The sequence below is a fragment of the Anser cygnoides genome, chromosome 13 (assembly GCF_040182565.1).
Source record: "Anser cygnoides isolate HZ-2024a breed goose chromosome 13, Taihu_goose_T2T_genome, whole genome shotgun sequence".
NCBI lineage: Eukaryota > Metazoa > Chordata > Aves > Anseriformes > Anatidae > Anser > Anser cygnoides.
In genome coordinates, this window is record NC_089885.1 from 13108098 (window position 1) to 13130501 (window position 22404).

At 44.7% G+C, this 22404-nt stretch overlaps 2 protein-coding genes across 7 annotated transcripts in view; both read left to right on the top strand.

Moving 5' to 3' along the window:
• WDR44 (WD repeat domain 44) overlaps positions 1-13954 on the top strand; it is a 30628-nt gene extending 16674 nt beyond the window's left edge. For 2 of the 3 annotated variants that reach the window (XM_067005299.1, XM_067005301.1), the window contains 10 exons: positions 422-560; positions 656-720; positions 1911-2024; positions 2857-2979; positions 3594-3785; positions 3957-4058; positions 4404-4513; positions 5907-6040; positions 6731-6862; positions 7288-13954. In XM_067005299.1, the coding sequence (XP_066861400.1) occupies positions 422-560; positions 656-720; positions 1911-2024; positions 2857-2979; positions 3594-3785; positions 3957-4058; positions 4404-4513; positions 5907-6040; positions 6731-6862; positions 7288-7382 (1206 nt within the window). In that variant the 3' untranslated portion in view covers positions 7383-13954. The remainder of the gene's footprint in view (positions 1-421; positions 561-655; positions 721-1910; positions 2025-2856; positions 2980-3593; positions 3786-3956; positions 4059-4403; positions 4514-5906; positions 6041-6730; positions 6863-7287) is intronic. The other variant, XM_067005300.1, reaches the window with a different exon arrangement.
• The window catches only part of DOCK11 (dedicator of cytokinesis 11), an 81912-nt gene continuing 73329 nt past the window's right edge, over positions 13822-22404 (top strand). For 3 of the 4 annotated variants that reach the window (XM_067005298.1, XM_048075627.2, XM_048075630.2), the window contains exon 1: positions 13822-13953. In XM_067005298.1, coding sequence (XP_066861399.1) covers positions 13852-13953 — 102 coding nt within the window. In that variant the 5' untranslated portion in view covers positions 13822-13851. Of the gene's footprint in view, positions 13954-16132; positions 16155-22404 lie in introns of those variants that run through there. The other variant, XM_013183307.3, reaches the window with a different exon arrangement.

The following is a 22404-nucleotide window of genomic DNA, read 5'->3' on the forward strand; positions in this document are numbered from 1 at the left end:
TGTATATATTTATACACACACACATAGTACTCGGTTTGGGTGCCAGAATTGATGCAACTAAGTATGATTTCTCAAAAAAAGAGATAACACAGCTTGTGGTAACTTCAAGCACAGCTACAAATATTTGCTACTTCTGCAAGTAAGTCCTGCCTTGCTGGCTGTTAGTAAGCATATCAGTTTTACGTAGAATGCTGTGGCAACATTGAGCTTCCTTAACTCCTCTCTTCTACAATAATCTTCCCTATATGCTCTATCTTTTCAACTGTTTTTGCAGAGCTTGTTACACTATCCACAAGTTTTAACAACTGCCTTTCATGTCCTGATTGTATGTCCTAAATCATGTCAGTGAACATTATAGAAAGGTTTTCTGGTATGGAAAAGGGCACTTTAACTTAAACCGTGATGTCTTTGTTTTTGACAGGGTGCTGTTTGGACAATGAAATTCTCTCACTGCGGTCGCTTACTTGCATCTGCAGGACAGGACAACGTAGTGAGAATATGGGTTTTAAAAAATGCTTTTGACTACTTTAATAATATGCGAATGAAATACAACACAGAAGGTATCTTTCTGTATATTAGTAGAGCTCTAAAACATTAGAAATTCTGGTTTTGTAGTAATGTAGAGATGGTCATGGAATTTCTGCCTTTGTTCTAGGCCGTGTTTCTCCTTCCCCATCTCAAGAGAGTCTGAATTCTTCAAAGTCTGATACTGATGCAGGGGTATGTATACTAGATATTGAGAGGGAAAGAGATGGGGGGAGAAGTTGCACTGTTCTGTAATGACAAATCTTCATTGTCGCTTTATCCAAACACGTTAAAGAATTCTTGTCCTGAGGCATGGGCAAACTGTTTAATCAATAGATTTCATCAGTTGAATACTGTTATCCCATATATATGAGATGTAAGCAAGAAAAAGTCACTTAACTTCATGCATTACAAAATCTGCTTAACTTTGCTGTGGCCTTCTGCCAGCTAACTCGTTCCTCAGAGTAGATTTCTGAATTAAATACTAAAGAGGGAAAAAACATTATTGAATTTCCTGACCTAGTGTTTTGCCTTAGAGCATTACTTAGAGTTAACATCTGACTTGATGTCTTTTCTGAGAAAAGGCAAGCTGAACAATAAGATACTCAGAAGCCTGGTAAAACATGATGTTCTTTACACATCTGTATAGAATAAACTGGAACATACCAGACCAAAAGTTAAGACATTGTTACTTGTATTCAGATACTTTTGTAAGCTTGCCATTAAAATCTACATAATCAGTATTTTTCTATTTTTGGTTTTCAGTAATGTAAGAAAGACATAATAAAATGGGGGGTAAAATGAAGATTTTAAGCAGTAGCGTTATTTAATGTGTTGCTTTGGTGGTGGGGAATCTTTTCTTACCCTGAAGTGGATATGCCACACACACCAGGGGTGTTGTTTTGAGTTGTTTTTCACATGAGAGCTTTTGTATAGGAACTTCTAGTTTTGTTCTGCATTTGTCTATTCTGAAAGGCGCTTTTATTAGGAAGCTAACATTCTTGATATGCACTAGGAATGCTGAAACTTTACCTCACAGTTTATTTTCTAAATTGAAATGCACTTTCAAGTTTGGTATGCACCGTTCCAAAAACTTATCTTCAACTGTTTGCTTTAATTGCTGTCAAGCTTATCCCATTGAATAAAAGCTGTATTGATGGACAATATAAAGCTGCTTTGTTTTGGCATTTCAAAATGTGTTTCACAGCGTGTTTGTACTTGAAAATGACTATGGCTGTTTATTAGGACAGTGCTGTTTATTTTACCTTTTCTAAGAGTTGTTCTTCAAATTCATATTGGCTCTGTAGATTTTGTTAGTAGTAAATGCTTTATTTTTAATTTTTCCAGCTGATATTTTCTAATGTTTCAAAACACTTATCTGATAGATTTGCAGTGGAGTTGATGAAGACCCAGATGATAAAAATGCTCCATTTCGTCAACGACCGTTTTGCAAATACAAAGGCCACACAGCAGATCTTCTTGATCTTTCCTGGTCTAAAGTAAGGCACCTTAATAGAGACTACACAGTTCTGTGTTTTCATGGTTTTCTTTTAACAAATGACATTGGAACTATATTTATAAACAATATGAAATAATTTTTGAATTTAAAAGAAAAGTTTTATAGAGACATTGCTTATTGCATCTGAAATAACAGATAAAATGAATAAGCTTTTTGGACTTCTCTAAGTCTTAAAAAAAAAAAAAACTAGTAACAATTACAGTTGTGTATTCACTACTAAAGCAAGCTGAATTGTTTAGAATGAGAGAAAAAGAATTTCCATTGGGCAATTTTGTGATTTCTGATTTATGGCATTAACTGCATATCTTGATTTCCATATATTTCACTGTTTTTTGCAAAATGTACAGATTCTATAGTTATTGAAAACATACATGTATTACCTTGTACTAAATAGAAACTAGAGAATTGTCTTGTACTTAACTTTTGAAATGTTTCATATGAAGCCAGTTTGGGTAATTCTTCATATTGGAAGACTTGTCATTTTATTTAAGAATTTAGTCTAGTTGGAGGACCTTAATCAGGAGAGGCTCTCAACCCCTTCTCTGAAGCCTATTTTGCAATAAAACCCTTTCTTTCATAGTGCGTTACAGTCAATGCCCTGGAAATGCTGTGCAAAATAAAATTGTAGCATCTCAGTGAGTCATCACTTAGTGAACCAGTGTTAAACTAAAACTGTTAAACGTATTCATCAGTTGCAAGAAAGCATGTACAAAGCACTATAATGCAAGCCAAAATTTGCAGTATCAGGTTGTTCCTGTATTTTCTGTTATGATTGTGCCTGTTAATAACTGTGGAAATCTCTTGTTCCACAGAATTACTTCCTGCTTTCTTCTTCTATGGACAAAACTGTCAGATTATGGCACATATCAAGAAGAGAATGTCTCTGCTGTTTCCAGCATATAGACTTTGTCACTGCTATAGCATTCCATCCAAGGGTAAGTGTAATTGTCCTGTTTCTTCTAGAGGTGGAATTTGAAATGACAAGAGTCTTCCCCCTTTATTTTTGATTTTTAAAAGCACATTGAATAATAGCATTTCTACACTTCAAAAATATCCCCATTGGATAATATTCCAGAACTGTGTGTTGATCTTCACCAAACATCTCCAGAAATGTACGCTTAATCATACAAAGCTTCCTAATATTAATAAAACTGAAGGAGAGGAGCATTTTTGGCATTCCCTGAATTTATTCATATGTAACTAGTAGATGCATTAGGAACTCTGAAGGGAGCTTAGAGCTCCTGACAGGGTTAGTATTTTTCTAACTTGTGTTCAGAGGATAAAAAGTAACAGTGAACAATTCTCTAACTTGAGGTACTTCTGTTCCTTTGACAAGGTTAAATGTATTCAGTCTAAAATCTCTAAGAAATTGAACTGTATTTACCAGTAACTTTAACATTGTCTTTTCAATCATCTGAAACTTCATATTCAACTAATTTGGGAGGTTCTGGAAAGAGGTGGTTTCAAAGTGGGGTGGGAATATTTCAAGGCAGTACTTCAAGGGCGTGCTTATAGCGTAAGCTGAGATTAATGCAGTGTGTCCTCTCAGGATGACAGGTACTTCTTAAGTGGTTCATTGGATGGGAAACTTCGACTCTGGAACATTCCTGACAAAAAAGTGGCATTATGGAATGAAGTAGATGGGCAGACAAAATTGATTACAGCTGCCAACTTCTGTCAGAATGGCAAATATGCAGTCATAGGCACATATGATGGAAGATGTATCTTCTATGACACAGAGGTAAAACGTTTTGAGACTGTTTTCTCATGATAAAGAACAAATGGATTTAAAAGTCACGCTTATTATTTAACTATTAAGAGTCAAACCTGTTAGAACTTGAAGCAAAATAGCTTGAAATTGAAGTTTTTACACGATTATTTCAAATCAGGATACAATTTAATTTCTTTTCAGCACTTGAAGTACCATACACAAATTCATGTGCGTTCTACTAGAGGCCGAAATAGAGTTGGAAGAAAAATTACTGGCATTGAACCTTTGCCTGGGGAAAATAAGGTACTGTTTTTCAGTGTAACTTTGGCTCAGTCTGGCATTTATATCTAATGCTCAGTAAGTTTGTTTTGCTTGCTCAGCTAAGCTATTTGCTGTAACTGGCTTAAATCAGGATTCTTTTAAGACTTCTAAAACAAAATTGCTCTTTGGTGTTACACACTTACAGAATACTGAATAGTGTTAAAACATTTTTTTAAATGACATTTTACTGTGATTAATGCAAAACTGAGAAAATGCTTATAGATGGCTTTCGCTGATTTTTTTTTTTAATTCTTACTGTTCGAATGAACTCTGTTGCTCCTTCCTGGACATGCTAATGGTTTTCTCTTCTAAATTTATATTTTCTAGATATTGGTGACATCAAATGATTCCAGAATCAGATTGTATGACCTAAGAGATTTGTCTTTATCTATGAAATATAAAGGTTATGTCAACAGTAGCAGCCAAATCAAAGCCAGCTTTAGGTAAGACAGGAGTTCTTGAATTTTGGAAATACCATAGATGAAGTACAGAGGCTTTTGTTTGAATAACCTGTTTAGTTTGGTAGGAAAGTGAGTCTCTGAAACGTCACTTAGCTCAGAATACAAAGGTAACTAAAGGCTCTGGTCAAGAATGACAAAACTGCCTATGGGCTGAGATCCTTCTGTAAATGAGTAAATCCTTTTATATTGACAGCTTGGTCACTTTAATTACGAGAACTGTGCTACAGCTGGTAGGGCTGGAGCACCATTCTTTCTCTCCTCTGTGGTAAATACATTTAATGCCCTTACTTTTGTTGTGCTGTAGATTGGGTGTTGGTCACCCAAATATCGCTCAAGGCTGTTGGTAACCCCCATGTATCATAACTGTCAGGAAACGGCCTGCAAATCTGAGTTCTTTTTTCCTGTTTCCCTGTGGTTGTCTAAGACATTCTTCTCAGTTTGTGTGTATTGCTGTGGCTGTCACAGAAATAGTAGTTTTTAGTGTAGAAAAAGGAAGGGAGGAAGGGGAGAAGAACATTTACTCTACTTCTCTTTGAGCCTTTTAGAAGATGAAGGGGAAAAATGCTTGGTTATCTGTTTAAGCTGGATGTTTGAGCAGAGGAGGGTGGTGTTTAAGGAGAATAATACTAGGTTTAATCTCGGTTGTCATCTGGTGGCCTTTAGGTCAGCTTAAAGATGGTTTCAGTATTTCACAGAATGGCTGATGTTGGAAGGGACCTCTGGAGGTTATCTTGTGCAGACCCATGCTCAAGATTAATTTCCCAGATTGTCATCTCTACTTACAACACTGTAGCATGGTATTAGTTTTGATAAGTAGCATATGCATATAGTAAGTAAATTAAATACTTGGGTTGGATCTGCATGTATGGTTTTGTTTCTGTCAGTGTGTATTCATCATCTGGTTAGTCTTACTGAATGCCTTTCATCTTCCACTTACGTGGACTTTTTTTCTGCCCATAATTTGTGTTGCAAACAATTCCTGTTATAGTCTCAGGTGTTCACACAGGTCCCAGACTCAGAAGCAAATTGCGCCTAAAAATTATGCCACTTGCTTGTTGTTGAGCATAGCTGTTTAGTTTAACCCTATTCTATACTAGATGCTGCAGGAGAACGGCTTCTGTGCACCGTTATGAAGTTGTCTTATTCACGAGAACAGTTTTTTCAAACTGTTTTTTCTTTCATCAAGAAGCTTACATATACCTTTTTTTTTAGAGACTGCAGATCAAAAAATACAGTCTTCAAAGATAAAGGAGCAGTTTGAGTTGTGAACTTAGCCTGACTGCCACTTGTAAAGCTGCAAGTCATCTGAAGTGCCATTGTAGGAGTTGTTTGAACGTCCAATGCAAGTAATGTTTTTTCTTGTTTCTACCTTTAGCCATGACTTTACATACATCGTAAGTGGTTCAGAAGATAAATATGTTTATATTTGGAGTACCTACCATGACTTGAGCAAGTTTACATCTGTAAGAAGAGACCGTAATGACTTCTGGGAAGGCATTAAAGGTAAATCAGTTTTTGATCTTTGTTTTATCTAAGCTTATATGATTTCAAAAATTAAAAATATTTTTCTTTCAGTTTTAATTTGCTTGGCAGTGCTATTCATTTAGTTTGAACAACTTGTTAGCATTTCAAAAGCAAGGTGGTTTTAAGTTGTGGGTTTTTAATGAGTGGACTCTCAGAAAACCTTGTCCTCAGGAAAATGTTGCATGAGATTGGGATGCATGACTGGGATGGCAAGTGGCGAAGTAGCTTCAGTCAGAGATTCTGAATGAATGTAATGTATCACTGGCAGAAATGGATTGCTCATCGACACTTAAATCCTTTATGGAAAAGTGACTTTGCAAACAAATGCAAACATTTTTATTGTTCTTTAAATTCTATAATGAAAGAAAAAATGTAGCTCTCTTCTATTTATCCACCATGCCCCCCATACCCAAGTGTTTGGAAAATGCAGGACTATGTTTATATTAAATGTGCTTCGGAGCTCTTGACTACTGGTTTTGGGTACTTCCAGGAGCTTCTGAGATCCTCGATCTTATAAAACAATGAAAATTGTTTCTTGATTTATGAGCTTACCTGGTTTCACTAGCACTGATATTCTGGGATATTTACTAAAATTTATGCTTGCTGTTTTTTGTAAAGATTAACAATTCCTTGAAACAAGGTAATCAAAATTGGGTTGTCTTTCTCAAGCGCATAATGCAGTGGTGACATCTGCGATTTTTGCTCCCAATCCTGGCTTGATGGTATCTCTGGAAACTTCTGATAAGCAAGAAGGTGAAAGTAAAGGAGAAGATTCTGAAACAGCAGATACAATTCCCTCTGGTAGGTATTTAAGATGATCTCTGCTTGTTACCATGGTATGAAAAGGAAAACAAGAAAACTACTTTCAGTTTGGGAGGGAGGCTTTGGAACAAAAGCCCTGGCAAGGGGCATGGATATATTCCTGCCTTAGCAGTGGAACATTTTGACAGCTCTTGCATTCTTAAAATCACAGAGAAAATGAAGTGAGGGACATAGCTATTGCTGTTTGTACTTTAGGTGTATTCTTGTTATATCTGAGCTGTTATGAGGTATGTCTGTCTCTACCACATATATAATGTAATAGCCCCTTTCCTAGAAATGCAGATGTTTCTTGAAGCAATGGTTAGATAACAGGAACGTGAAAGGTGAAGAGGGGTGTCACACTGATTCTTTCAATGAGCTTGATTTCTATAAAAAAAAGTAATAATTTATTCTCTTTCCTTAAGGAGCATTGAAGACGGATCACACGGAAGTGCTTTTATCAGCTGACTTTACTGGAGCAATCAAAGTCTTCATTAACAAAAAGAAATATGTATCTTAATTGTTTTGCAACTGACAGCATAAAGCTATGGTACTATGGGATTAAAATTCCATAAATAATGTGGGTAAAAGCAAAGTATCTAATGTAATAATGTTACAGGCTGATTTATTTTTAAAATCTTTATTTTAAGGCTACTTAAATATTGGATCCTTGGAAAGCAGTGTACCTATTAACACCTGGGCTTGTAGAATAGAGAGGAATGTGTAAGAATAATCCTGCCATACATTAGAATCTAAAATTTCTGGGGAAAAAAAAAAGATATTTGCAATGTAATTGTGCACCTGCACAGGTTTCTGCACGAAAACGTATTCACACATGTGTGTGCCTTTTGGTTACATGCACTAATTTGAACATATATCAAGAGGAATATAGTGGTGCTTGTGGCCACTAGATGTCAGGAGTGGGAGTGGGGAGGAATGGCTGAAAAGATGCTGAATGATTGTCTGATCTTTGCACAAAAATCCATTTGAGAAAGATCTTGAATTTGTAGTAGCTCTTGTTCAGAATTTTAAGTTATGCAAGTTATCAGTGGGTCAGCAACCATGTGTAAATGTTTTTTATAAATTTCTCAACTTCAGGACGTGAAAATTTTTGTTGTCTTTTAATTGTTGTGGACTTTAGATTCTTATATATAATTTTTTTGCACACTGGAGCACAATACTTGTGTAAAGAATTCTCTCATTCCTTGTTCACGGGCACCAGGATATATTCACCTTCCAGATAAAATTAAGCTGCATTAGAAAATTCTTATATTTTACAACTATGTAAAATAAACTGTTTACATTTTTTAAGCATTGTAGCTTAAAGTTTTAAGTTCCTGTTTATTTGTTTAGTGCCACTGAATTTTGAAAGTCTTTGTAAATATTCATATAAAATACCTATGAAGTAACATTCTGGGCATCATAACCCACGAAATGTTATTGATGGTCAAGTGTTTCAGAGAACAGATGTATCATTAAACTTGGTCGCACACTTGGAAATTGTTGCTTCTTTTCCATTTTGGTTCATAAATTTGCCTTTTGTCTAAATAACTTTGATCTGTTTCTCACATCATTGTCTTGCATTCACTTGTTACTTTTGAGTTCTGCTTTGTCTGATCTTGTCACTTTTTTACAACTTTATTTCTGAAGTAATGGGGAATAGTGTATTGGAAATGGATAAGTTATGTTTTTTTAAGCATAGCTAAAGAGTAGTTACATGGTAATTTAATGTAAGGAGGAGACTTCAAAAGTGTGTAAAGAGTGCAGTCCTTCCCATTAGTGGAAGAACAAAGGTATGGAAAGTCGGGAAATCAGTCCTACTCTTTTAATTCTTTTTTTGCTTGGGTGAATTTGACCATGACTATGTAATACTGTACCAGAACAAGAAAGGGAGTTGCAAGGGGTACATTGTCTGACAAAATAAATACTAAAAATGTTATGTGCTGTAGAAAACTATTTTCAGATGGCACGCTTAGAGTAAGTATAACTCAGATTTGAAAATACTTGTGTACATGAGACAAAAACAAGCTCTCAAGATTTTGTTTTCTTTTTACTTTGAGTTCCACTGAGTTGACCGTTGACGAGATGGCACAAAAAGACGTTTGGTCTGTGACTCCAAAAATGAGTTTCTGTAATAGGTTATATATCTAGAAGACTGTAACTGACAGTTTCCTGTGAGCTAATCTCAGACACTTGTGAAGTTTGGTATGGATGCTACACATTTAGTGACATGCAAGCAAAGAAGCTGCTTTGTATGGTATAAACACCATCCCTTTGCTACAGCTTACAAGGAGAGCCCTGTAGATCCTGCTGGCCCCCCAGCTTGCCTTGCCTCACCTGGCACAGCAGCCCTGGCATGCGGAGCAGCACTGTGTGACCCTGCTGAGATGAGCACTCACCTGGACTGCACCCTTCTGTGAGAAAATCAGTGTTGGGACTTGGTGTTTCTCCTGTCTTTGAGCTGTGGTTGTGCAGCCCTATGTAAGTCAGCAGAGGGCGGTCCTTTAACAGCAAGGGCTTGGTAGCTCAAATTAAGCATCAATAAGCATCAATTTACTGCTACCCATCTGGAGTATGCTCCCTTCACAGGTGTGGAGAAGCCAACAATAAGCAGTTTCTTGTTGACAGTGCCTTTGACATATCCAGCATTAAGTGACACGGGTCAATAAGCAGGACAGATGGCACAGAAGGAGTAACAGTAGTAGCTAAGGTCTGCTAAACCCCAGTAGACGACAGAGTCCAAACGGTGCAGTTCTTGCCATATCCAGCCTTGCATGTAACAGTGCCAGTGCTATAATCAGGCTTCACTTCTCCTGGGGCACCAGATGTGCAGTGTATAGCTAAGGAAAAGGCAAGCGGTGTCTAATCAGATTATCAGATACATAGGTTTTTCCCATTCTTGCTTGACATTAGGCATGAGCTATGCAGAAAGCACTGCTTGAGGAATTCTTCACTTCTGAACCCAGAGCAGTCTGTCCCTTGGCTTTGTTATCAAGAAGGGTAAATGTGCAGATGTGATTCCAAGGCTACATCCTTTTTATTATTTTAAATCTTGAACCACGTGAAATGCATTAAAATACCACAGCTTTACCTTACAGAAATTGCGAAGTGAGGAAACTGAAGATGTAAAGGCATTAATAACCCCTTCCCTCCCAGCAAAATATGTCTGGATCTGGGTTACTGAGTCCTGCAGGTTCACTGCAGGAATGCAGGCTACTACCCAATGAAGTGAAACAATGGGATTAATCACCTACTTACGGTTAGTTACTTAGTTAAGTGTTTTTCTGGGATAGGCCCATTTGACGGTGATAAAAAGGCCCACAGGTAACCAGTGAAGGCAGTTCTATAACAGGATTATTTGCTAATGATATTAAGTGTCTTTTACCTTGGATGGCTCATGAGAAATGAAATCCTAAACCTGCTTCTAACCCTTCAGCTTTTCTGAGAGATTTTCAGAGCTGATTCGGGAGTCCCATAAATAGGGTTCTGGATCGTATATTAGTGTCAGCTACAGACTGATGTCCATTACCCCAAAATTTATTGTCCCTTAGTGCATCTTCCATGTCACAATGCTACTGATAAGTGGGGAAGGTTCTGTTGTTAGTCTATTACGATGTCCTTTGCAAATCTTGTTTTCTTGTAGTCTGTTCTGTCCATCAGACCTAGGGAAGGAGCTGGCAGGAGAGCTGCTTCACCCATGTTGGTTATACCTTCCAGTGTATCTCCTCCCAGTTCACTGTGAGCTGGTGCTGTTGCTCACCCTCTGATCAGCCAGGCAGGTGCAGACATCTCTGATGACTTGGGAAGCTGGAATGGATGTCATTAAGATTTTAACTGTCTAGAAAATCATGTAAAGAGGTAATTTTTTTTTCCTGTCATCTTGGATTGCCAGTCTACGCTTTTTTGTGGGAACATTTGGATTTCCAGGGTGAAAGGATTTCTGGAGTATGCCAGCATCCCTCCCTTCCCTTCAAATCTCTGGCTGAAGGTCAAACTAGCCTGGACAGCTCTTCACCCACACCCTGATACTGTGGGCTTTCACCATCAGCACAGACGATGCAAAGCACTGAAAACCCCTTGTGATTTCTGATATGTCATTAATTCTGTGCTTGCCCTGAGGATGTTTCAGGCTTGTTTTTAAAGCCGGTAGTCAAAGTTAAAAGCTGATACAGGCTGGAGGTAGTTTGGGATCAGCTGTGAGTTCTCTTCTGGCTGTGAACTCCATGTTGTTTTAGGGGTTCTGCTTTTTTTTTTTTGGTTGTGTCTGTGCTGATACTTATATTTTATTGAAATTTCCTTTTGGGTTGGGTAGACTATAAAGCCTGGTCAGTAGCAGAGTACATTTCTATATTCAGGCTGTTGAATTTGCCTCTTTCCTCAGAAAGAGGAGTTCCCTGCCTGACCTTGATGAGCGAAGGGTGACAGACAAAGGAAGCAGGAAGAGCTATCCTAAAGGCAACCTTGGGCTGCAGCAAAGACTATTTCTTTCTTCAGAAAACCTGGTGTTCGTTGCAGTTCCTGTGCTCCCAGTAAATGCACATGCCTGGGAAAAAGGCAGCCGATCCGTCAGCTGTAACGCATCAGCTGGAGAGCCTGGTGCTGGGTGCTCTTCTTGGAATCTTCTGAAGGCAAAGGAGAGGCTGCTGATGCTTACATGGAAGAAGGCAGCAGCCTGGGCATTATTAAGGTATGCACTGAAAAAATATTTTACTAAACTGTTTTTTGAAAAATGAAACTGGGAGCAATTTTAATGATGCCTGTATTTTGTAAAGACCTGTGTTTTCTGCCCTTCTTTGGGAACAGAACGCTGTGAGAGATCTCAAGGCTCTAGCCTCAATGAAGAGGTGAAAATGTCAGCGCAGTTGAGGCTGCAAGTTCCCTTTGGCAGGCTAAATTCAAGAAAGTTTGATTATCTGAGGCAGTGCTTCAGCACCTCCAGAATCCTACTGCATGGGGTTTGTTTGTTTGTTTGCTTGTTTTTTTTTTTTAATGCTGAAAAACCATCACTGGCCTTTCTTCCCCATGCAGAAGGAGATAAAAGTCCTGCAACCTTGGGCTTTTTGCAGTTATAATAATTGTTGTTATAATTTTGTTGCAGTGATGCTGTGGCTGCTGTTATCTTGCCTTAGTACTCCTTGTGCTTGAAACTCATATTCCGATGTTTGAACTTCCTGAGAGGGAGTCAGAGCTTTCTGCGTGTTGTTTTCATGTGATGTGTCCTTCCCATTATTTCTGTTTTCCTTTTGTTTTCACGCTTAGCTCCAAAAAACAGCCTCACTGTTTGCTGGTCTTCCATGGCTTCTTAGCTCCTTCGAGTGGAATGCTGATGTGCAGCTGATCAGACGCAGCTCCTCGCTGGCACCACACCAAGCTCATAACCTTACTGGAAAGTTCTTGCTTCTGACTGCATAAACAAGGGTGGGTGCTCTAGGGATGATTTTATTTCAAGTGACCCATCACAACGCTCTTCTTAGCCCCTTGGCAAATGCTCTAGTTCTTAGAGCTCTTCCTAATCTAGCAAACCAAAGACAGGAATGACACTGCTGTAAGTGCCGGTCCTCGATCTTAGGTGCTGTGCTGGCTGATGCTCTCCTGTGGTGCCCAGGCTGCCCTAAGCAACCACAGGGGCTGGGGCTCTTCCCTGCAGGCAGCATGAAAGAGGCTGCCCTGTTCTGGGACAAGCAGCCGTACAGCCACAAGCTGTGCTGTGTTCCCTGTCCTCTCACAGCCAGGTGGCTGAGACCCAACCTGTGTTATTCACCAGTATTGCCATAGCCCAGCTCAGCACAGTGCGGTCGCTGGGGCAGTGTAGTGTGGCACTTTAGCTGGCAAAATCTCTGCAAGAATGTGCACGGGTGAAGGGATAAGGAAGTGAACCTCAGTGCTCTGCAGCTGGAATTGTTTTTCACAAAGCTTATTGCTTCTTTAGAAGGAATTTAGACAGATTTGGAAAAGCCTAATGAAGGGATGCTTGTGAAAATGCGAATTCTCCAGCTAATAGCCCCCTTCTTTTCCTGTCCCTCATCTAGTAGATATTTTATAATAAAGGATAAACTTTTAGGTTTGTTTTGCCACTGGTGTAGAAAATCAGAGCAATGCTTAATATGAAGTGGTGTCTGCTGCCCCTTCAGTGAACTCCTAAAAAGCAGAACAATAACTGTCTTGCATGCTTTAGAAGTCACAAATAACATTTGCAATGGTTTGGATCATAATAGCTGTATTCATTGCCCCCCTACAGCCTGGCTCTCACAATCTCACCAATTTCTCTATACGTTGTGTGACTGACAGCATGCCTCTAATTCCAGTGGAGTCCTTGTGCATAGTATTTAATCAGCCATATGGCACAACGTGTGTAAATTCCTTAATGCTGTGACTACCGGGCAGCTCTGTTCCATTCAATATTTTACAGCGAAGACAAAGCACACAATAAAAAAATAAGCGAAAGCATTTAAAAGAAAGGTATTAAGGTGCAAAATATATATTTAAAAATAAAAAATCAATGGATCTCTCTACCGCTGTGGTAATTTCAAAACCACCATCCTTAGAACAATGCACGCTGCTAAAGCAAGCGGGACCAGGAATTAAAGGCAGTCCTAAGGACCCTTCCTTCCCCACCCGCTGCTTTTCTTGCTTTTGCAGCCAGGGCGCTGGGCTGGCGGCCGCTGTCATCGCAACCCCGTAGGTCGGAGAGGCTCAGGAACGGGCAGGCCCTCGTCCCGGCTCCAGCTGGGGGTCCCAGGGACCCAGCTGGGGCAGAGCTGCGCGGAGCCGGCGGACCCCGGCCGGGCGGCACCTGCCGCGGGGACAAAGCGGGGCCGCGCCGGGGGCGGGAGCCGAGCTCGGGCCCTCCCCGGCCCCGCCCGCCGCCGCCGCGCGGCTCCGCCCGCCCCCGGCCCGGCCCGGCCCGGCCCGGCCCCGCCCGCCCGCAGCAGCCCGCGGCGCGGCCCCCTCGGCTCGGCTCGGCTCGGCTCGGCGCGGACCATGCCGCCATGGCGGAGGTGAGGAAGTTCACCAAGCGGCTCAGCAAGCCGGGCACGGCCGCCGAGCTGCGGCAGAGCGTGTCGGAGGCGGTGCGCAGCTCCTTCGTCCTGGTGAGTGCGGGGCGCGGCGGGGAGCCCGGCACGGCTCGGTTCGGCTCGGCTCGGCTCGGCTCGGCGCGGCGGTACCTTGGGCAGCTCCCGGCGGGGCAGCCGGGAGGGGCCGCGCCCAGGCCGGGGAGCGGCGGCGGCGGAAGGGGCAGAGAGCGGCAGGGGATGCTCAGAGCAGGGGAAGAGGAAAAGGAAAGGGCTGGGGCAGGGGCTGGGGTAGGTGGGGGTGGGCTGGGCAAGGCGCGGGATGGGGCAGAATTCCCGTCGGGTCCTCCGCGTGTGCCGTGCCGTGCCGTGCCCTCCTGCCTTCGACCCTGCTTGCCGCCTGCGGTCCCCGTGCCCGTCTGAACGTCGCTCAGAGACGCGGGGACCGCAGGAACCGGGCACTGCTGTCACGTAGGATTAGGGTTAGGTAGCGCTCCCGTAACGGGAGCGGGAATTAATAAGAAGCCGTCGGTGCAGGGCAGCGAGCGAACAGGTGCTGGAGCTCACCCTGGTAGGGTGCAGGCAACGTGAATTTGGTAAACAAATAGGGCAGGGCTGAAGGGCACAGCCTGGCGAGGTGAGAGAGATGTGGGCATTGGCGTAAGCGGGCAGTCTGATGTATCCCAGGAATCGCGCTCGAACGTCCGGGGCAAAAGCCATGTGCTTTCCCAGATGCGTTTCATCCCTGCGTGGGGGATGCTGCAGCAGGTTGTCCTTGTTGTGCTCACAGCTGCGCAGATGTTAGCTGTGGTACCCTGGGTGGATGCTTGGGTCAGTTCAAAGCTTCCCCGGGCTTTGTGGGATGTATTTCGCTGCTGCTCATTGAATTACTCTAGCATGCGGTCACGCTTGACCTTGACTTTGATGGAAGGTTGTTCAGTGGGACGTGCAGAAAGTACAATACAACTTCAGTGAATAATTCCTATTCGTTTTCTGCTGGCACGTTAAATGGTGTGTGAGCTAAGTAAGTGGAGGGTTTTTAACAGTTCTCCTTAAAATAGAGTTTTCTTGTAAATTTGTTAATTACTAGGGCTGGAAAAAAAAAATCATGGTAATAATACCGTCTGATTTCCTTGTGCCAAGGCTATTGTTTCCTGCATGCAGTTGTTCAGGGATCTTTAGAGGCTCCTTTGGGGTTTGCTTTCACTCTTTCATCAACAATACATACAGAATGCTTTGTAGAAACTGATGGAGCCTTGTTAAAAATGAGCTTGTTTGGGACCTGAAGAGCTTTGGTATCCTACAGGCAAACAGTTACACAAGGCCTGTGCAGGGTGTCCTCTGTAACAGACTGAAGGGTTAGGTGGGACTGCAGATGAAATAAATGAAATCCTGACAGCAACCCAAAGGAGCCAGCGGAGTCCAGCAGCTGTCAGCAGCCACTCTCTCAGAGCCTCTCTAGGGTTTCATTGCCCACACTGTTCCTGCCAACTCTATCTCATTCTCTTTCAGACAGGCAAATCCCCCAGGGCTGCTGTGCTGCTCAGTGTGTTCGCAGCCAAGCGCCGGAGGAGGGTGAGGGAAGGTGTCTCTGATTCCCGAGGCTTGGCAGAGTTTCCTGCTTTTGACAGTTCAGTGGCAAGGGATAAATCCCAGCACTTCTGCATCCCTAGGAAGAGCCATAAGATGCTGCAGCGTTCAGGGACTGGGGAAGGAGGTGGTATAAGCTTAAGGACTGTCTCAGATAGCACTTCGGACACCTGCAGTGATTATGTGTGAGGTGCATACTCCCCAGGCTTCTGCAAGGACAAGGTGGTTCCTCTCCACCTGCTAGATCATCACGCTTGTGAGGAAGGGATGGATGTCCGTGCTGGGGTGTGCTGGCTGGAGCTGAGTCCACAGAGATCTGTGCTGGTGAGCACGGATGAGGCAAGGGGTGGGGAGCAGAGCTAACGCTGTACGTGCCAGATCACACAACTTCACCTGCAGGAGGAGCGGGCACCATAAGGGTCCATTACTGTGTAGATGGAGCTCAGCATTTTGGGCATTCAAGGCACTCCCTCGAGAGGAGGAACTGTCTGGAGTAAGACGCCATTTGCAGTCAGTGAATGAAATATTGCTGAAGCAAAACATCTCAGCGAGGAGAACCTTTAACGTCACAGAAAAGGTCAGCCTGTGTGGAGCCATAATTTGTGCGTCAAAGGAGACGCATCTCCAGCCAGGAACAGCGTGCTCCTGCAAGGCCACCCCGAGCGAGTGGGACATCTGGTGTGATGCAGGTGCGATGCAGCTCATGCGGCGTTGTTTCTGTTCCTGGTTTCCCGTTTATGCTCATCTAGCGCCACGAGAATATTTGTTCTTCTCTTTGGTGTGCGAACCTGGAGTGAAGTCAATGCGAGCTTTGTCGGTAACTTCTGGCAGGGCTTTGCTCTTTTGCGAAAGGGAAGCAGCAGAAAGGGTGGTGCTTGGGCTTCCCAGCAAAGAGAGGCTGCCCAGAGCTTCGCCCCCAGCCTTCCTGAGGTGGCCTGGGTTGCCCGTGTCCCACCCGTTGCCCTTTGCACCAGCTGCTAGGATGCAGCCATTGCTCTTCCTGTCATGATTTCAGGGGAGCTGTGATCCTGATCTGTAGCAGTGAAAGGCTAGGCTGTGGTGGGAGCCCGGGGCACTTCAGTCCCCCTGGATGGGGAAGGATGAAGCGCAGCTTTCACTTGGTGCTGTTCTGTTTCTTCTTCCTGTGCTGGTGTTCCCAGTGTCCTGGCTGTCATTCTGGCCTTGCATCACGTTCACAGACGGGCTGCGTAGAGGAGGTCTTGGCAAGAAAAAAGACTTCAGCAGGAATCCCTTGAAAGCACGCACAGCCCTACAAAGCGCTGCTGCAAGCACCTAGGGTGCTGCAAGCATCAGGGCATGTGGGAACCCCGATTCTGCCTGCACACTTTTCTTTGCAAAGCTGCAGGGCAGATTGTATCAAATTCAGCTTTGAATGGCCCCGGATGCATGCTACCGATTATAAATCATTGGATAGAGATTTGGCAGAATAACAGACAAACAAGGTCACTGTTGAAATAGAAAAATGCAAAAGCATTAAATTGTGTGGTGGGATAAATGACATGCAAAACAATGAAGGAAAAAAATTCAAGATTTGGTTAAAGAGAGGAACAGTCAAAGCACAAGTGTGATAACTGACACCACTCTTAACCAAGGGATTACCTGCAGTTTAAACCTTGGGGCACCAATAGTAAAATACTGTGGTAAAACTGCAACTTCAGAGCCAGAGTACAAAGTGCTGATGGTATCTGAGAGGGGTAGCGAGGCCAGACCTCAGGCAAGAAAAGGAGCAGCCAGGGGACCTTCGACAGTGAATAGACACTGGTGGGTTTGGCTCAGACATTCAGTGAAATCTCCCTCCTCTCCATGTTTGGGATGTTGCTGACTATTAATGTGAAGGTCGTGTGGTGAGGCAGGGGAAACCTGCACGGAGCCGCCCGCCGTGGTCGGACCTGCGCAGCCACGGGAGCGCTGCGGGACAGAGCTCAGCCCTCACCAGGAGGATGCAGCCCCGTGCTCCCCGGTCTGGCAGAGGTGCCTGTGCACCTCTCCTTTTTGCCCCATCTTTGCTTTCCGCTCAAAACGCTATGGGGTATTGTAGAGTTGAGCAGAGCGCGTGTGCTTGAATGAGATCCGTAATCTGTGGCGCTGCCAGAAGAATAGCAAAGGCTCTGCCTTCTGCCTCAGGACCCAGATCGGCTGCACGTGGTCACTTGCATTGTTGGGCCTGGGTGAGCGTAAGGCCAAGGCTTCCCCGTGCCTCCCCACCTCACAGGAGCCGTGCACTCAGCAGCGGCTGGGCCCCGGCGGGGTGAGGGTGGTCTCAAGCCAGTTGCAAGCTTTCCAAAGGTGTCATTCGCTGTGCTGCGACAGAGAAATGAAATGCGGGAGATGTGAGATCAGAGGAAGAAGCGTTTGACAAAACCCAGACAATCCATTTTCCCACAGTGCGGCCAAAACCAGTCATCTGGTGGTAATTGCAAGTATCCCCCAAATATTCTGATTTTCTTTAGGTCATTTCTATGCAGATTAACTGAAGACCCATTCACTGCTTCACCACAGAGGCTTACACAGGATGCAGACCCAGAGCATCGTACCTGGGCAGCTGCAGCTGTGCAGGCTTTCCCCAAGCTGGGTGTCAGCCCGCTCTGCGGGGCATCCCGAGGCGCAGCTCGGTGCCATGTGTCCCGTGCACGCAGACACAGCTTGGTGCTGTGTGCCCCACGCGCTCTGGCACGCTCACAGCTCTCAGCCACACGTCTGGCAGCACCTGAGCTCCCAGCAATTGCAATGCGGGAGAACCTCTGCTTGCAAACAACTGCGTCAATCCTTGCCGTACAGATGTATTCAAACTGAGAGCACCTTCCCTCCCGTGTTACACGGTGCTACGGGACGCGCTCCCTGTAACCGCGCCATGAGACTGTGGGCGGCACGCCAGGAGGAGAAGGTGGCTTTTGTTTGATCCTGGTGGGACTGGGTTGGTATGTGTCGCTCGGTTTCAGGCAGACACAAAATAGGAGATAAAAAGCTCCCAAAGAATGATATTAAGAAGGTTTTGACTGGAAGCAAAAAGGCACTTTGTTCTTTCTGTGTTTTTTTTCTTTTTTTTTTTTTTAACATCTTAATCTATATTGTATGTGACTGAATTTATACTCATGCAGGGGAAATCAGCTTTCTGCATAGAATCCTCTTTTAATAAGCTAAATTTGCTTTGATCAATGTGCAGACTGTTTATACGCACTGCTCGTAGCGATCTTAGTGCTCAAGAGAGACACATTATATGCATGTTCCCCCTTGGGTGTAGTCAGTACTCTGTGTTTGCATAACTTCAATAGAAAAAAGAGACGTACTGGAGACGAGGGAGGAAATTCAGCCCTTACTTCAGTGGGTGGGAGTTTTGCTGCCGGTTCAGCTGGGGCAGGCTTTCCTGCTGCGGCTGGCTGCCTCCAGAGGCTGCCGCTACCGCTTGCTCGAGTGACTTCTGGGGAAGTGCACACGGTGAGATGATTACTCACAGGGGCTTAGTCAAGAAAACACTTAAACGCATTCTTAAAATTAATCACATACTTTCCCGAATCGGGGCTTGTGTACTGTGAAGGGCTGAATTTTGCTCAGCATCGGCTGGTTGCTGTGACATGGCCTTGGGCAGCGCATGCAGTGGAAGTGGCCTGGTTTGTTCCTGCCTGAGCGCAGCTGGGTTGTGCTCTGGATGAAGGGCACCACTTTACAGGGAGGAGCAAGGCCCCTGCTACACCACACAGCTATTTGGGGCCGCTTCTTAGCAAATCTCCAGCGAATCTCTTACCAACACCCAGTCCGGAAGAGAGAGCAATACCTCCCCCGTGCATGCCTGTGTGCTGAGGAATGGGTACTGTAGTCTGAGCTGTGGTCACTACAGCCTTTTCTGGAGGGTTTTGGAGACTACAGCAAGCTTCTGGTAGGCATTAAATCCTATCCTTCCCAAAGCATCATTTAAATACGATTCGTCTGAGGAAGAGAGCAAACCAGGCAGCCCTTAAACTCGTGTGCATATACCTCTTGCCACGTTTTGCTGGCTGTGTGGCCAGGGCTTTAGCGCTTGTTGGACAAGGCTGAGAGCGGTTTGTCCTGTGCCAGAGGCAGTGTCATGAAATTGCAGGTGTCCCTGCATCGACAGCATCTGCCCCGACCTGCCACCGTCAATGCAGTGAAACGCCTGGAACAGATGGTTGTTCTTGGTGCCTGCAGCTAGTGCCAGCAATGCAGCTGGGGATTTGGCGCACTCAAAATCCAGCTAGGGGACAGTTCTAGGGCTTTGTTTCATCTCTTTCTGGTATCTGAGGATATTTGCAGAGTCCCTCCCAGGACCAGGATCATTTGAACCTGGGCTGCTGTAGCGCATATTGTAGCATCCTTTCATATAGGCCGTTTGGTGGCTCTTAGAGTGTTTCACTGAAGTCTTTGCACACTGATTTATCATCTCTAATGATGCAAAATTGCACAAAGCTTTTGACATTTCTGTGGCCTAAGAATGCAAATCACAATCACACACGGCAGCTGAACAGCAACCACTCCTGGGGCATATGCGTGGTTTTAGATTTCCCTGCTTAATTGGCCTCCTCACTGCTGTTCTGGCCAAGGAAGAGAAGGATGGTTTTGTACGCCTTTTTGGGCACTGCTGTCATCTTAGAAAGGCTGGAGTGTCTTTCCCTGTTGCCATCTCCCTCCATCTCTTTCATTCCCTTAAAAAGTACAAATCAAAGCTCTCCCTTGCTGACTCCTCTTCCCTTCAGCGCAGCCCTGTCTCATCTCTAACATTTTTCCCTGCATCCTGCTGCTTCTCTAATGGGGTCAGGTCTGCTTGTTCCTAACCCCTTTCTCACCCCTGTCTCCTTTCTTGCTGAACTGCAATTTCTTTCTCCCTCCTATTAATAACTCCTGCCACAGGGCTATCCCTGGAGAACAGCTGTGTGTGGAAGGAGACCCTACCTGCTTCAGTCCAGAGCACTCCATCCTCCCTCCTACATTTTGGCAGCGGTCGGGAGCCTGGGATGCAGGTTAGAGCTGTGCAAGCAGGGTGCAGATGAAGGCCATGGACTGCAGCCTGTATGCCGAGGGCTTGGGGCTGGGGTACCCAGGCAGCAGCAAGGTCCCGCAGCATGGCAGAAGCTGTGGCTTCTCTCGGGTGTTTGGTAGAACTGGGGAATCCACGAGTGTTGATTTTTGTGCAATTCAACCCTGCACATCTGCAGAGTTGCTGCAGGCTGCATGCAGAATCAGGAGAGGAGAAAGGAGTCTCCCCCTCTCATAGGGAGATGATTGCCTTGGCTCTTCCCACAGCAGGTTGGGGCTTCAGGAAAGTTGCACTGGGCTCAGGTTTTCCCTTGCAGTTCCACCTCTTTCTCCACGCTCCCTTGTCCCTTTGAATAATGCTGGAGCTCGTGCGGATGTCTTCACCTGGGAGAAACTTGGAGGTGCTTCCATCAACAACAGCATTTCATCTGTGGCCGAGCTGAAGCATTGCGGAGCCTGTCCAGCAGCTACAGAGGCCCTCCTGGAGCACTCAGCCACCATGTGTTTACTGGGGAGAACGTGGTTTAACTTTGCAGCCACTGCAGCCCGAAGACGGAGCCGAGATGGGAGCTGACACGATTTCCTGAGCTGGTTAAGTCACCACCGACATCCCTGGGGCCTGACTTCACTGTTGTGGGTGTTCACTCTATTGCTAAGGCAACCCAAAACCAGATTGCGACTTCCTGCTTCGGTTCCCCCTGCGGCGCTGCATGGGCTGGCGCTCAGCTGGCGCCCGGCCGGGCAGAGAAGCAGCTCGCCTCCTCCCGGGGCTGCTCGCCTGCGGGGAGCGGCCGCCCAGTTGGCTCGGCCCGGGGCGAGCGAGATTTCTTGAGTGAAAAACAAGGGTTTTCAAGAGCAGGCAGGAAAGGGAGGGGTTCTGCTTGTGTGCAATTAATTGTTTTCAGATGTTCTGAAGCTGGATCTTCTGGAGATGGTTGCTAAATATAAAACTGATACTACATAAATAAATGATGAAATACCAGTGACATCTGAAAAGCACTTTGGGATGCTGTAGTTAAGAACTTATATAAATATCATGCATTATTGTCATTATAATTACTATTTCCCTTTTTTAGCATGCCTGTGCTTACAGAATGTTTTGAGAATTCCTATCTGGCAGAAATTCATCTGTCCCATGGAAACCAGTAGCTTTTTGCCAATTTCTATTAACGCTATTATTTTCAGAAGAGAAAATCAAAGCTGCGCTGTGTTTCCATCTCTCATGCTCTGCAGCAGATGCTCAGCTGGATGCAGGTGCAGCTCTGCTGACACAGAGATGGATGCACTGATCCTTCCCTCTGCTCCTCATGAGGAAGGGCTGGGTTTGAGCCTGGACATAGGATGCCAGGGTATAGGATGAGCACTGCTGGGGTACCCTGCTGAAGGCATCACCTAACATCTCCTCAGCGAGCCTGTGCTGCTGCAGAGGGGATCTGTTTGCTGCTGGAAGAGGAGCAAACAACTGAGAAAAACCCGTAAAAGCTGCATGGGAGGAAGCTTTTTTCCAGCCCCTGTCTCCAGACTCATCTCGGCCTTCTGAAGAGCTTCCTCCTGTGCACCCGACCCCTCCACCTGTAAGCCCTGCACGTCCTTCACACGAAGCCCTCGGAGAGCTTTTGGGTCAGGGTTACAGCAGAGTCCTGCACCCTTCCTGCGACGCAGGGTTTTTGTGCCTCCAGCACAGCCAGGATTCCTGTCTGGGCATTTGTCTCGTGTTTCTAAACTTCCTTCTCTCTGGCCAGTGTAAAAATAGTTTTGGCCTGCTCCTACCCCACTTTATTGACTGTTTCTCATCCCTGTGGTTTTACTGTAGCACATCTCTGCGCATCTCTTACTGTGCCGGGCCGTTCCATCCAGCTGAGGGCTGGGTTTGCAGCAGACTCGTAGGCAGGAGCTCCCCACCACCCAGTGAGAGCTGCCTCATTGCCT